General features: G+C 41.1%; 1 protein-coding gene across 1 annotated transcript in view; it reads right to left on the bottom strand.

The window, feature by feature from the left end:
- Positions 1 to 1,148: 1,148 nt before the first annotated feature.
- thsd7ab (thrombospondin, type I, domain containing 7Ab) overlaps positions 1,149 to 13,945 on the bottom strand; it is a 136,490-nt gene continuing 123,693 nt past the window's right edge. The window contains exons 23-29 of the mRNA XM_084050754.1: positions 13,600 to 13,774; positions 9,877 to 10,050; positions 7,885 to 7,983; positions 7,578 to 7,660; positions 6,496 to 6,709; positions 5,151 to 5,238; positions 1,149 to 1,538 (exon numbers count right to left, since the gene is read on the bottom strand). Of these exons, the coding sequence (XP_083906880.1) occupies positions 1,448 to 1,538; positions 5,151 to 5,238; positions 6,496 to 6,709; positions 7,578 to 7,660; positions 7,885 to 7,983; positions 9,877 to 10,050; positions 13,600 to 13,774 (924 nt within the window). The 3' untranslated portion in view covers positions 1,149 to 1,447. The remainder of the gene's footprint in view (positions 1,539 to 5,150; positions 5,239 to 6,495; positions 6,710 to 7,577; positions 7,661 to 7,884; positions 7,984 to 9,876; positions 10,051 to 13,599; positions 13,775 to 13,945) is intronic.

The following is a 13,945-nucleotide window of genomic DNA, read 5'->3' as shown; positions in this document are numbered from 1 at the left end:
GAAAGTATTGACATTAAGGCAGAAGTTATGTGCATGACATACCATAAGAGAATGGGTTAAATTCAACTCTTTGTTTTCTTCTTAGTAGAGTCTGTTTGTTTTGCTGCAAAAGGGTTATATTGGGATTTATATTTTGATTTGATGTAGAGTATCACAGATAAAAATAACTACAAACAGATGACAAAATGAGTCACCCGCCAATATCATAATTAGCTTTTTGATTGCATCTGGGCAGAGATAGAAAGATAACACCAGACAGATCTACAAATCACAAACGGTACTGGACTACAACCAAAAATCAGTTGTGAGAAATAAAATCTATACATATATTTACTATTGACTCACACCCTGTTTTGTGGAATGTGATACATATATATCTCTTCTTGGAGTGGCTTCCCATTACAATGATCACCGTTGATGTTCAACTGCATTATGGACGGTTTTGTCTGAAGAGGCAGTGTTCTATGGCAATAGTAGGTAGAAGTCATAGGTGCATATCATGCTGCACTAATATAGTGCAATGTTGTGCCTGAAACAAAGCAAGGGGGAGGCAGGCAATAGTTCCATGAACGAGTGATTGTAGGCTATTACTCCATCGGCATCAAACAACTCAGTTTATCCTTCAACACAGGCCTGTGCCTGTGAATCAAGACAAGGAAAGAAAGAAAAAAAAACAACAACAGAAGGAATATATCCCTTTTGTTCAAGACACTAAAAGAGATTTGAGACAAAACCCAGTCGAGGCTTGAAGAAAAGGAATCCAAGCCTTTTTATGGAGATTTTCTTCTTCTTCCTCCTCCTCCTCCTCTTCCCTGCGGTGACTCTTGGCAACGTGCGAACCGCCACAGCATCCTAAGCCTCCAGCTACTCAGCATTTTTAGGGACGAGGAGAGAAAGAAAGCACGAGGGAAGAGTTGGGAAGCTTGTGCTGTACCACGTTCAAAGACAACAGAAGTTAGGTCTGGATCTTACAGCATGTTTCCTTGGAAAGCACTCTTTACACATTGCAAAATTCTGAATGCTAATTTAGCTCTGAGAGTGTAAAAATGGAACCAGATGGACCCGTAAGGGTCCATCTGGTTCCATTTATACATTCTCTGAGTTAAATTAGCACAGAGGATTTTCCTCCTCTGCATAAAGTGGTAGTGGAGGGAGACGAAATGAAAAAAGGCTTCTCCTCGTGTCAGTGGAGATCATGAAGGCTCTTGTGTACAAAAATGTGAACAGCAAAAGAAAGAAAATGAACAGGGGTAATGAATGGAGCCCTACTTGAATTCGTTAAAGCCCCGCAGGTGTCTTTGCGAAGAGAATCTTCAGTAATTTCACGGCCCTGTGATGAGTTTCATCATCGCCGGGTAAACATCCTCGCTCTGTAATGGCATAATGAAGAGGGGGGGGGGGGTCTATGACGTGAGGTGTTGGTGGTGAAGCTATCCCACGGTGGAGGCTACATGTCGGCATCCCCGTCGTAGGCAAGAGTCAGAGGTTTTAGTCGGTTGCTTTGCTGTCTCTGTCTCTGAGGTCTCTTTGGCTTCTTGCTGTGAGAGACGCATAAAAACATAGTGTCAGGACAAGGGCCTGGAAGTTATGGCCGTAGAGTTCATAAGACAGACAGTTAAAACCAGTGTTACAACGCCATCATAGCTATAAACTGTTGTACTCTCTATTAAACATAAACTGTATGCAGTATTTCATAATTATGAACACTAAATTGAAACGGAATCTACAACAGAAAGATCTGAAAACATTAAACATATTAGGAGTCCCTATGCGATACCAGTTTATCCAGTTAATAAAGCACCATAAATGGCATGCTCTCCACCTCTATAAGATCTCTAATGCCTGATTTATACTTAATATGCGATCTACACGCTCAAGTGATACGTTGTGAGCTTGTAGATCTGCCATTTTGTTACATGACACTGCTGCGCAACAACAGTAAGTATAAATCAGGCTTTATGGCTTTCAGTATTGGCTCAAAAACATGCAGGGTTGGTGATTGATACGGTAAGAAACAGTGTGTGTCAGCATGGTGTGGACTCTCACTTAAGAGCTACTATATACAATGTATTGACTTGTACTACTTGTTCTACAATCCATGTCTCAATTGTCAAAGGTTAAAAAATCCTTATTTAACTTGTCTCCTCCCCTTCATCTATATCTCCCATTCATTACTGTAATATATGTAATATATACAGTACATGTGAGAGTTCTTATTCCTTCCTTCCTTCTATCTTGTTATATGCTTTTCTGTCATGGTAAGTAGGACTTAAAGTTGTGACTACTTTAGGTATAATATTATAGAGAAGAATTTGAATTACTGTTACTTAGCTACATACAATATTTGACAATTTCTATGTGATCATCAACCACGTCGATGCTAAATACAGCAGTAGTTGAACATTAAGCATGGTGTTAAGCACATCATTTTGATTTATATGATAGCATCTCTGTGGAAAATTGTATTCATGTTAGCATAAAGCTAATGAGCAATAATTATTGCTGGGTGTGGAAGTGTAAACGACTTTATGCATACATTATTTTTAGCTGCCTGCAATCTTTGTCTAAATAACCTGATTATAAACTCAATGACGTCACATTTCTACATTCTAGGCTAAATTAATTGGTTTCTTATTTTGGTAAAGAATTGTTCCTGTTTACAAATGTTGGTTGAACTACCCTACCCTGGACTACATACTTAACATGTAAATATTCTTACATTGTGGGGTGTTTCAATAGGTAATCCTAATATGATGCACATGCAGGGTATGCATGTTCTGTAATGTGTATGGAAAGAAATAATGCCAGGACATATAACAAGTTATATGAGTAATAATAACAAAATGTGACAGATGAATAACAAGGAATGAAATGGAGAGAAATGGGAACTATTGGCCTATATCCATTTCTGACCAGAAGAGGGCAGTGTTATGACACAAGCGACTTCTGTTCTGATTATGACTCAGGTTTGTTTGAACCGGCTGTTAAATATCGTTGCTGTCAGGAAGAAACCTTGTAACTCCATAATATTTCAACTTTTTATGTTTTTTAGTTTTTTGGGTAAATTAATGCCCTACTTTGTCATACTACAGTGTCACACACAAATAGCAAAAATAGCCGATCTACAAGCTCACAACGTGACTTTTTAAACACAACTTTGTTTTAAAGTGAAAGTGGGTCTGTCTGTGGGTTTTATATATATTGAAAAAGTATTAACAAGAGCTTGTGACTAAATAATAACTACATTGGATCCATTGGGACATTTTCTTTTTTTTCCCATTTCCTGAAAAGTAACAGTTTTGGACATACAAGGTACTGTAGTTATAGGTAGAGATGTATTTCCAGGCACAATCATCTCTATACTGTAGATGTCATTGTCTAATAAGGACAGGGCTGCATGCCACAGACAAAAGATTTGCACAGATCCAGTTGCTGGTGAAGAAAGACTGTCCAGAAGGAAAGCAAGGTATTGTTTTCATGGTGTCATGCTGCTGCATGCAACAGAATAAGATATCATATAGGATATCAAGCTGGGTGAATGACACTTAAGTTGAACTATTACACTGTAGTTAATGTTTTATTGCACTGCAGTTAAGGCATAGCCAATGGAATAGATTGATTAATATTATATTACACACAATTATGGATACTAAATTAATAATACATTATATAAGTTAATAGCTGCTTCACATCTCGGGCACTTTATTTTTTCAAGACTGTATAATATTGAATTGAAGTAGTTTGATGATAATTCTATGCAGCTATTTCTTTGAACAAATCTTTAAATTGTATCTCTGTACCTGCATTAAATAGAAATAAACCAGTTACAGTGTAACAATGTGTAATTACATTATGAAAGCTACATTGTGGGTCTTACAATATTAAGATATTGGGGGGGGGGGGGGGGGGGCTTAAAATGAGCTTCATTGATATTAAACATATTTTGTCTGGGCAGTTTACTTGATATGTGAACAGACATTGTATACAATGATTATATAGTATTTTATTTTGAAGGCTATAAGTATAATTTCAGCTTGCTCTAAAAACAGAAATGAGTGCAGTTTAACATGTCACAGCAGGACAGGGGGTGGACTGAATCTGGACTAAACAGGAATTAGTCTAGTTTAACTTTTCACAGCAGGACAGGGGCTGGACTGAATCTGGACTAAGCAGGAATGAGTCTAGTTTAACAGTTCACTGCAGGACAGGGACTGGACTGAATCTGGACTAAGCAGGAATGAGTCTAGTTTAACAGGTCACAGCAGGACAGGGACTGGACTGAATCTGGACTAAGCAGGAATGAGTCTAGTTTAACAGGTCACAGCAGGACAGGGACTGGACTGAATCTGGACTAAACAGGCACTCTACCAGTGCAGTCTAGTCTAGTTTAACAGTTCACAGCAGGACAGGGACTGGACTGAATCTGGACTAAGCAGGAATGAGTCTAGTTTAACAGTTCACAGCAGAACAGGGACTGGACTGAATCTGGACTAAACAGGCACTCTACCAGTGCAGTCTAGAAGCATAACTAAAGCCTGATTTATACTGAGTTGCGCACCAGTGTTGCGCACCTAAAACACCAGATCTACAAGCTTGCATCTCAGCCCAATGCATTGTTAGCTTGTAGATCTGCTATTTTCAGTGCACAGCACGATGCGCAACTAATTATAAATCACCCTGGGCAGCTTCAGCAAGACCTCACCTGCACCAAGCATATTCACTTCAGCTAGTCAGGCACGACACGTGACACTGGCGGAGGGCTCACAGGAGTTACTTTTATAGTAGGGGAACCTCCACGTCCTGGTTAGCCGGTGCTGCCGCTTTGGGCCAACTCTTGGCAATCAGGACATGTGTAAGTCAACTCGTGTGCATTTTGGCCCATCCAGACTGTCCCATTGGCGTCAGACTCTTGGGCCTTAAGAGAGCGCCAAACCATGGCACAGTAGCTACTGCCCTCGGCAGCAGAAGAGGATGGCATGAAGAAGGCAAAAAAATAAATAAACAAACTTAAACAAAAACAATGACAGGCAGATGGATGGATGTACTGCACACAGTGGAATGGAACAGATGGAATGGTTTGATCCAAAAATAAATTGTTTGGGGTTGATGATGGGGGGAGGAGGACGATAAATAGAGGAGAGTAAACTCACCAAGCTAGGTATATCATAGACACTACGAAAATGAGGAGCACGAAGGCTCCCGCTGCTACACCGTACACCCACATCTTCAGCTTTCCATCTGTGAAGGAGGAGGCTCGTCAGTTGGGCTGCCTGTTCACATAATATGGCACTAACAACCATTAAGGGCTCAAGCAATTCATTCTGTGAAGGAGGAAGCTCATCAGTTCTCACAGTTAAGCCTGACTTATACTTTACCGCATGAAGGCGTCGTGCACCGAAAATAGGTGATCTACAAGCTCATAACGAATCGCACCACAATGCGTTGTGAGCTTGTAGATCGCCTATTTTCCGGGCACGACACCGTCATACGACAGAGTACATAACTGAAGCATTATGGCAATAAGAACCATTAAGGGCTCAAACAATTCATTCTGTGCAAGCTGCTGAAGACGCCCACACACTGACACATTGAAGTGTTTTTTTCCCCCCTCCTTCTTTGAAATCTCCCTGCAATATTGATGCAAAAAAAGAAGCATCATTTGGAAGATTTAACGATTCAAGGATTACAAGATGGCGCCTGGTGTCTCTGGAAGTTCCCGCTCCTCCTGACAAATGCTGCACATTGCAGGATTTGTGACAGCCTCAATCTGTTCAGATCTCTTGGATCGTAAACGTTCCTCAAGCGTTATGTCGCTGTCATGCACCATTGATCAGAATGCACTGCGCAGATGCCTATTGAAATGTTAATATGCCAGCAGCAGCTTCAGATTAGGGCACATACGTAGATATACTGTACATGCATCTGAATAGCGTAGTAGTGTTTTTTTTCCAGCTGCATCCAGCACAACATTACTGGCTTTGACGTGTCAACTTTTTTTCTCATGCACTTGCAATTACAGGGACCAATTTAGACCTGGAACACAAGGTGACAGCAATTAAGTACCTGGTAGAATGTCTCTATATAAATATTCTAATATTTACACCACTTTTATTAATTAACCACTTAAACCCTCTAGACTTAGTAAATTGGACCCGGGTTGGCTCCGTGCTTGGACCACTTTTCTCCCTCTACACCAAATTTTTTGGCCTGAATTAGCCGATCTACAAGCTCACACCAAATCGCATTGTGAGCTTGTAGATCAGCTATTTTTGGCTAATGTTTCCCCCAGAATATGGATGCTGGAGTGGATAAATTAAATTGATCTCTAACATAAGGCCTGACTTAATTTACGATTGTTGGTACCCCCAGAATATGGATGGTGGGGTTCAAGTGGTTCAATTAAATTGATCACTTAGCATAAGACTTAATTTATGAATGTTGGTACCAGTAATGAGGATTCAAATAAAACACAATCACAGTGTCTAGAGCTCTGACCTGGTCCATAGGGTTGTAGGTACCAGGTGCGTCCTGTGCGTCCAGGCTGGACGGTGCTGGGCAGAGTGGGGTTAATGGCACGAATGGTTTTCACGTCTGCTTTCTTGTCACCGGACGTGGGGATCTCAAGGACCGGGATAGGGGCACACTGGACCAGTTGCCCGATGGGGGACAACACCTCTGTGTAGCCCTCCTCGCACATGCATATACCAGCCTGCAGAGGGCAGTGGAGAGTTACATTTGAAACGACGAACAGTTAAACCGTGCGGGTGCTGGGTGATCTGAGAATCAATCAGTGATACTTGGCTGATTGCTAAAACACATGGTTGTTAGTTTGAATCTCAGCACCAACTGGGGAACTTGGGAGTGAATAAAGCGAATGAATAACATTCTTTCTTTTCTCAATAGTTAATGCCATTGAGCAAGCTCCAGTTCCTTGAGTGGAACTGCCCAGGGGCAAAATGTGGTTGTACAAGTTTTCTTTTCTATTCGTTTCTTCTTTTTATTTTATTTTATATTTTTTGCATGTTTGTAATGCTTGCTTATCAAATTCTTCTAGGGGTATATGTTTTAAAAAACAGAGTCTAGGCTAACTAGATTAATGGAAACGAGCTATTCAGTAATTTCACTTCTGCTATATCAAAGTTCGATCAACAGTTCAGTTCATACAACATACAATACAGATACTGTCTGCAGGGAACTTCATGTTCGGTTCATGTAAATTAAGGTGAATAGGTCAAATTATGAACACTGAGGTTTGTTGTCTGGTGAAATAGTCTTATTTAAGCTAGAAAGGGGTACAACTTCCTCTAGAATTAACATGATAATCAGCCAAATGATGCCTTGATTTGTTTGGATAATGATTCTACTACTTTAAAAAGTGATTTTAAAAACTTAAGTCTGAATAACGATGGTGTTGCATTGCGGAAATAGCCAATCTACAAGCTCACGATACGTTGTGATGCATTGTGTTGTGAACTTGTACTGTAGGTCGGCTATTTTTTCCACGCAACACCATGCCTCAAACTATAAATGAATATGGTTACATTAATTTGTTACACACAGAAATAAGAGCAGCTCACCTCAGAACAGAAGGACTTGGGCATGAGACATGGAGAGTCACAGGAGCTGTTGTCTACTGAAGGGTTGATGGGGGGACATCCTCCTGACAATCACAGGTTGTTAAGGAAAGATCAAATACATTTTCTTAAATACACCCTTTGTATGACTAGCTGATTCTGCCATCTCACCTGCGTAATGTCACCCCGGCAGTCACAAATCCATCCTATTTGATTTTAAATGCACTTGCATAGTTTCTACCCAAAAGATTTGGGACTTTTATCCAAAGCAGACATACGTAAGGCACGATACTGTAGGTGAAGTGTTTACCTGTGACATTGAGTCCATCTGAGCGCTGGCACCAGGAGTTGATGCGGCTGGAGTTTGGATGCTGGCTGCTCACCCATTTGTATTCATAACACTCACCACCTATAGGAAAAGTCCACCATACAGTAACATTATGCCCAAAGCATTGTACAGTACAGTACAGTGCACACAGTCTGGCAGACACTGCGGGAAAAAAACACGGAAAAAACATTTCCCATACACAGTGTACTTGATGTATTTGGGACTGTGGAAATACATTTTCACAAATACATATTTTGCAAAGATTTTTTGTCAGAATGTCAAAGCACTTCTTTGAAAGGTGCTATAGTTTCAATGTTAAGGTATATGTGTACTAGGTGTTTTGTTTTATAGATAAAAGGAAAATTAAGAATGATTTATGACTCTTCCGGGCAGCAGTGCTGATACATAGCTACAATCCATCCGTTCAGCTGCACAGTACTAAACAAGCATAGCAGTGTGCAACAACACAGTACAAGTACAATAGATTATCACGCCATTCAATGTATAATGCCTGAAGTTGCTTAGTTACTGAGGACTATGACTAATGCCCAGGTCATGATTTCTATCACGTATCCATTATGTAGACAGAAAGATGAGAAAACAGCAATGGTGGCCATGTTCCTATCGCAGCTAGGGTTGCGTTGATAACAGTTATCAACTCAAGGGGTGTTATCAGTTATCTTTTTAGTGCCTTTATCACTACATTCCCAGAGCACAAATGAAGGCTGTTGAAGTGATAAAGTGCAGAATATGTAGTACAGTAAGTGTGTACTACATATATGTGGATTGGTGCCGTTCAGGATGCTAGTGAAGGATTAATAAAGCAGCTGCTATGCACACTGCTCTCATAGATTATCAATATCAATGCCTCTACATAGAGCTGTCTAGTTGTTTTAATCCTCGGTAAGAGCTTTCGCTTAATGACTCATTATCAGAGCTATTATGGCTTTATCAATACCTCCCATCAGAGCAGTAAATGACCAGATTTCCTTAGGGAGCCCTGTGTAACCAATCATGGGCCTGTGCTGCTCAGCTAGCGAAAATGAACAATTTAACCTTGAACAAAAGAGAGATCTATTTTCTGTGGTGCTGGGTAACAGTATCAACACCTCAATCGATAGCGCCGCTCGCTCTCTATTGTCGTGATGGTGAGATCGTCTATGGGGCTGGGACTCATTTACCATTCTGTTCTTTATTCTCCTCTTTTTTTTCTCCTCCCGCTCACTGTGGCGTAGCCTAGTTCTGTTTTTGCACTGCGGTGCCTTCTCACTCAGTCGCTCACTTCAGCCTCCTCTTCTCTGCTACTGTGACTGTCACATTGCCATCCTAGGCTTGTTTTTCTGAACCATTTCAAACAAATTCACTCCTTCCTCATATTTCCACGGCACCCCCCCCCTCTTTCTTCCTCCCTCTCATACCTCTTTCCCCTCTCATCTTCCCTCCTTCCCCTCTCTTCCTCCACCCATCTCTCCGCTGCTTCTCCTCCTCTTGGCCGGGCCTGAGTGATGTTGTGAAACGAGGTCAGGCCAAATAACACTGCTCTGGGTCTAGGAGGAGCAGCGGGGCGGTTGCTCTGCAGACTGAGCCTATGGCCTTGTTGGTGATTCACGGAACCTGCTGCAGCATCCTCATTGTAATGTCTGATTAACACAGGTACATGTGGCTACATGGACCAGTACAGTAGATGAGAGCTTTAGGGTGTGTGTGAAATGGGGCTGTTCCACTGTGCTGAAATTTAACTCAAGAAATCCCTTTCATGGAGTGCCACTTCACATGTCTGTGTGACAGAAAACATGGAGACAGCGAAATTCTCTGCCAGTCTTTTTTTCTCCTTTTCAAGTTTTGGGCATGCCATGTTGCCTTTACCAGTTTATACAGCACCCGTTTTCGGCCTGGTAGTTTAGACGAAGCCAATGTTGTTCTGTTTGCCAATGTTAGAAGTGAAGCGGACAGCTTTTTAAAAACCACACTTACTAGAACAGGGCTGAGACTCCCAGGCCTGATCAGGACACAGCTGCAGGTTTTCTGGTTCCTGGGCCATGACGGCTCGCGAGCGCACCCGGGCCGAGGCAAAGTCCACACCAGCACCCTTGACACATATGCTCACACATGGGCTCCAGTCTGACCACTCCATCAAGTAGCATTCTCCTGTAGGGGGGAGGGGAGGGGGGAGACATTTTGTGTCAATTTTCTGGGGTACACTGCTCCACTGAAGCTGCACAATGGCCAGAAGTACAAAACTGCAGTTCAGCTTGACATTGCAGAACTGTTGCACTAAGCACTTTAGCAATGCAGGGCGCTCTTTGTTGCTTGGTAAAAAGCATGCATGCTCAGCAAACCTTATGGGGACGCATACAATTTGTATTACATTTCACACAACATATGTGATGGGAGAATCGCATTGAGGGCCTTACAGTACTGTAGGTGGGGAAAAGCGGTTTTAGTGAAAAAGGGTTGTAATGCCATGGGTTACAGCTGGTCACAGCTGGAAGCTACGGCTTACTGGACAGAGGGGGAAATGTGTGAATAGTGTGTGTTTTGTGGTTTAAAGTGAGCATGTGTGCATGCAATCTGCCAAAATTCCCAGGCTGTCCTCCTCCTTCCCCATTTCACAGAAAGTAGTGTGCACTTTTACACTTTCTATGTACAGTAGCAAAATGCTTTAATATTTTATCTCAGGGAGTTTAATTCCAAATGATAAAAAATACTTATTGCTTGAAAAATGGTCTTGTAAAAACTATTGCAGAAAAACAAATTATAGTGTGTATTAGGTCATTAATTCCACGGTTGACATAATGGGAAAATTGTACTATATCACACTTTGGATATATTGAATGATGATTCATTTTCTTCTTTTCTATATACAAACTAATTTGTGATGTGAACTCTTTTCAGTTATTTTTTGTCCCGGGATCAACAGCACTCAATGGCATTGCATTCTTCATGGACTATTCAAATGATACAAAATAATATGCATTGACATTACTACTGTGCTTAAAATTCAGGACAATTATTTCTGTCTATTTACCAGATCATGCTCAGTTAAATCCTATCAACTGGTTCCATGGTCTCCCTGAACACTGGGCTGGGTTATGCAATCTGTAGTTTCACACTCGGCTCACTTTAATTCACAATATTAACAATGCTGAAAAAAAATGTACACAGTCTTCATCTGTTTCTGTTCAGCCATTATACAACTAAATTATGTATGCTACTGTGTGTGGAACCATGTCTATGATAAAGTATCATTGGCTGGTAATGCAGAAAAAAGAAAAAGAAAAAGAAAAAACAACAACATATAAATCTATTTAAAAAAATTATTACATAAACATAATATATCACCCAAATAGTAAAGAGTACACAAATTATACAAAATGTCTGGCCCGTATTGTTTGGCACCAAGTTGCAACGTATTTTGCGATGTCTTAAAAGTGTGTTTCTGACCCGTCTACTCCCGTCCTCTACCTCTTCCTTTTATGACTATATTTAAGAATTGAAATAAATGAGGGGCCAACTTCATACACGTTATTCATCCCCAAAGGGGGAACTGGGTTGGTCACCCACGCATAAAAGACAGATCACATAATTCATTGCACACAAACATAAACAGTGCTGAGCAGCCAAACCAAGGCCAAGAAAAGATCCACAGCAATGCCCCTGCAGTACGCCAGCAAAGAAGAATGGACACAATAACGCAAATACAGAGCCAACCGGAGCCAACCTAGAGGTGTGCATAGTGAAGTCTGTTCAGCACCCTCTGGAGGACAAAATGTGCAGACAAAATGACATACTGTACATACATACATACATACTGTACTTAAAGAGATAAAAAACATCAAACAACCTCAATCCAATTGCTTTGCATTGCTTCATGGCCCAATAAACATTCAATACAGATATCATGGAGATATTGCACATTTGATATCACATGTTGGTCAACTTTACAGCTGAACACACAAATGACTTTACGGACATTTTTAACCAGCGACTGAACATACTTTTTAGGCTATTTTCTATTCCATATGGAAAGTGGTGTAAAACTTCACCCTGGTTCTTTACTCTGTGACTTTCTAAGGGGTCAGATCTCATGCTGATTATACAACCTGCCTTTTTAATTAGTTTATCGATCATTGCCTGTAATTCTGCTTTCCCAGCATTCCACAGCATAAAATAGAAAACCGGCCAAAATTGTTTGATGGAGGACATTTAAGAGTTTCCTACTGACATCAAAGGACTTCCAGTTCCAAGTCAATATCAACGTGACTGGTAAGTTTATTTTATGGAAAGACCACGCACACATATTTTGTATGCGCAGAGTAAAATAGATGAAATAGCCAAACACGAGTGTTCATGGAATATGATGAGACACTCAGAAGCTGTCTCCACTGGGACCACTCATTACCCAGGCCAAGGAGGGTGCATGACTGCTGCAGTAGTAAAGGAAAACAAACTAGCATGCATGGATGCCTTCTATTCTAAAGATTCAGCCAGCTGGTAAATTAGTGAAAGGAGCCAGTGGATAAAGGACTGTAAAATACATATTTATTGATCGACTGTACTGTACAGTACATCATATTCATTCAGAGACCCATTCCACAATTTTGTTTTGTTTTTAATCTTTCCTGTACCTCTCTTGTGTTTCACCCTTGCTGCTGTTCGTGGTAAGACACCTGAATTTCCCTCCGTGATCAATACATATCTTATACTGTAGTGTACACACGCACGCGCGCACACACACACACACACACACACACACACACACACACACACACACACACACACACACACACACACACACACACACACACACACACACACACACACACACACACACACACACACACACACACACACACCTGTTTTTATTGATATTACTGTTATTATTGTTTCTATATATTTTGTTACATATATATTTTACGTTATATATTTTTTTGTACGTTCAAACTATAAAAGTAGTATTTTTTAATATTGTTTAGGTCAAGGCTCAAATAAGCCCACTGTGTTTTCTGCATCACCCTGCACTGTACAGTATATTACAGTACTGCATGTCTTTCTTTTGTTTTATTATCCATAGTTTCCATTCCACATCAGAAACATGGACCTCTATGGAGGCCCCCCGCGGCTCATGGACAAAAGGTGAAAGAGAGAAGGATGAGGCTGGCAGGGCACTGTGTCAGGCACCTGGAAATGGTACCAAACAAGCTGACAGTGTGGGAGCCAACCCAAGGCGCAGCTAGGAGGGGAAAGACACGCACCACCTACGTAGACACACTGCAGCGTGACAGCGGAGCTAGCAACACTGCAGAGTACAAGACCCTGTTGCTAGACAGGAATGGGTGGAGGGCGGCGATCCAGGAGTTCCCGAGTTGGTATTGGCTAGTCCACACTCTCGCATCGCATATTTTAATACATTGTTGTGTATTTTAACCCATTAAAACCAGGAAAGCATTTGTGTCAATTTAGATTTTAGCGTTGGCTATTCAAGAATAGCAAATATACAAGCTCACAGTGAGGCACTTTGTGCCGCATTGCGAGCTTGTACATCTGCTATTTTTTCATGGTTTAAAAAAATCTTGAAAGTGTTTCATTTTTGTTTAGAAGGCGTTCGTTGAATTGGCCTCAGGTCTTAATTGATAAAACAACACGTACAGTAACACATCACATGACCAGTGGCTACGAGTCCACCAACTACTGTACCTGGGCAAGGCAGAATGCAGCTCTCTTTCAGTGTGATCTCCTTGTCTCCGTTGACCACCATCTCTAGGTTGCCACACAGCTCCTCATCCACCAGGCTGCCCTCAGCCTCTCCGGAGCCGTCTGACACAAAGCAGGACAGGTTCCTGTAGCGCTGGCCATGTCCACACACTACGTTCTGGGACAAGCGACACAGCAGAGGCGAGTGTTGAATTATAAACACTGACCAGGTACTGGAAACATTTTAACTTGACAATACATTTGTATAATTATGCAGTGAACCACATCAACCCTAGCATCCCTATTAAATAAGCATGGATGCCTTCTAAAAATGTATGAAATTTGGATT

Source organism: Gymnoscopelus microlampas, assembly GCF_963454915.1.
Source record: "Gymnoscopelus microlampas genome assembly, chromosome: 3".
NCBI classification, from domain to species: Eukaryota; Metazoa; Chordata; class Actinopteri; order Myctophiformes; family Myctophidae; genus Gymnoscopelus; species Gymnoscopelus microlampas.
This window is presented reverse-complemented; position numbering and strand designations above follow the sequence as displayed.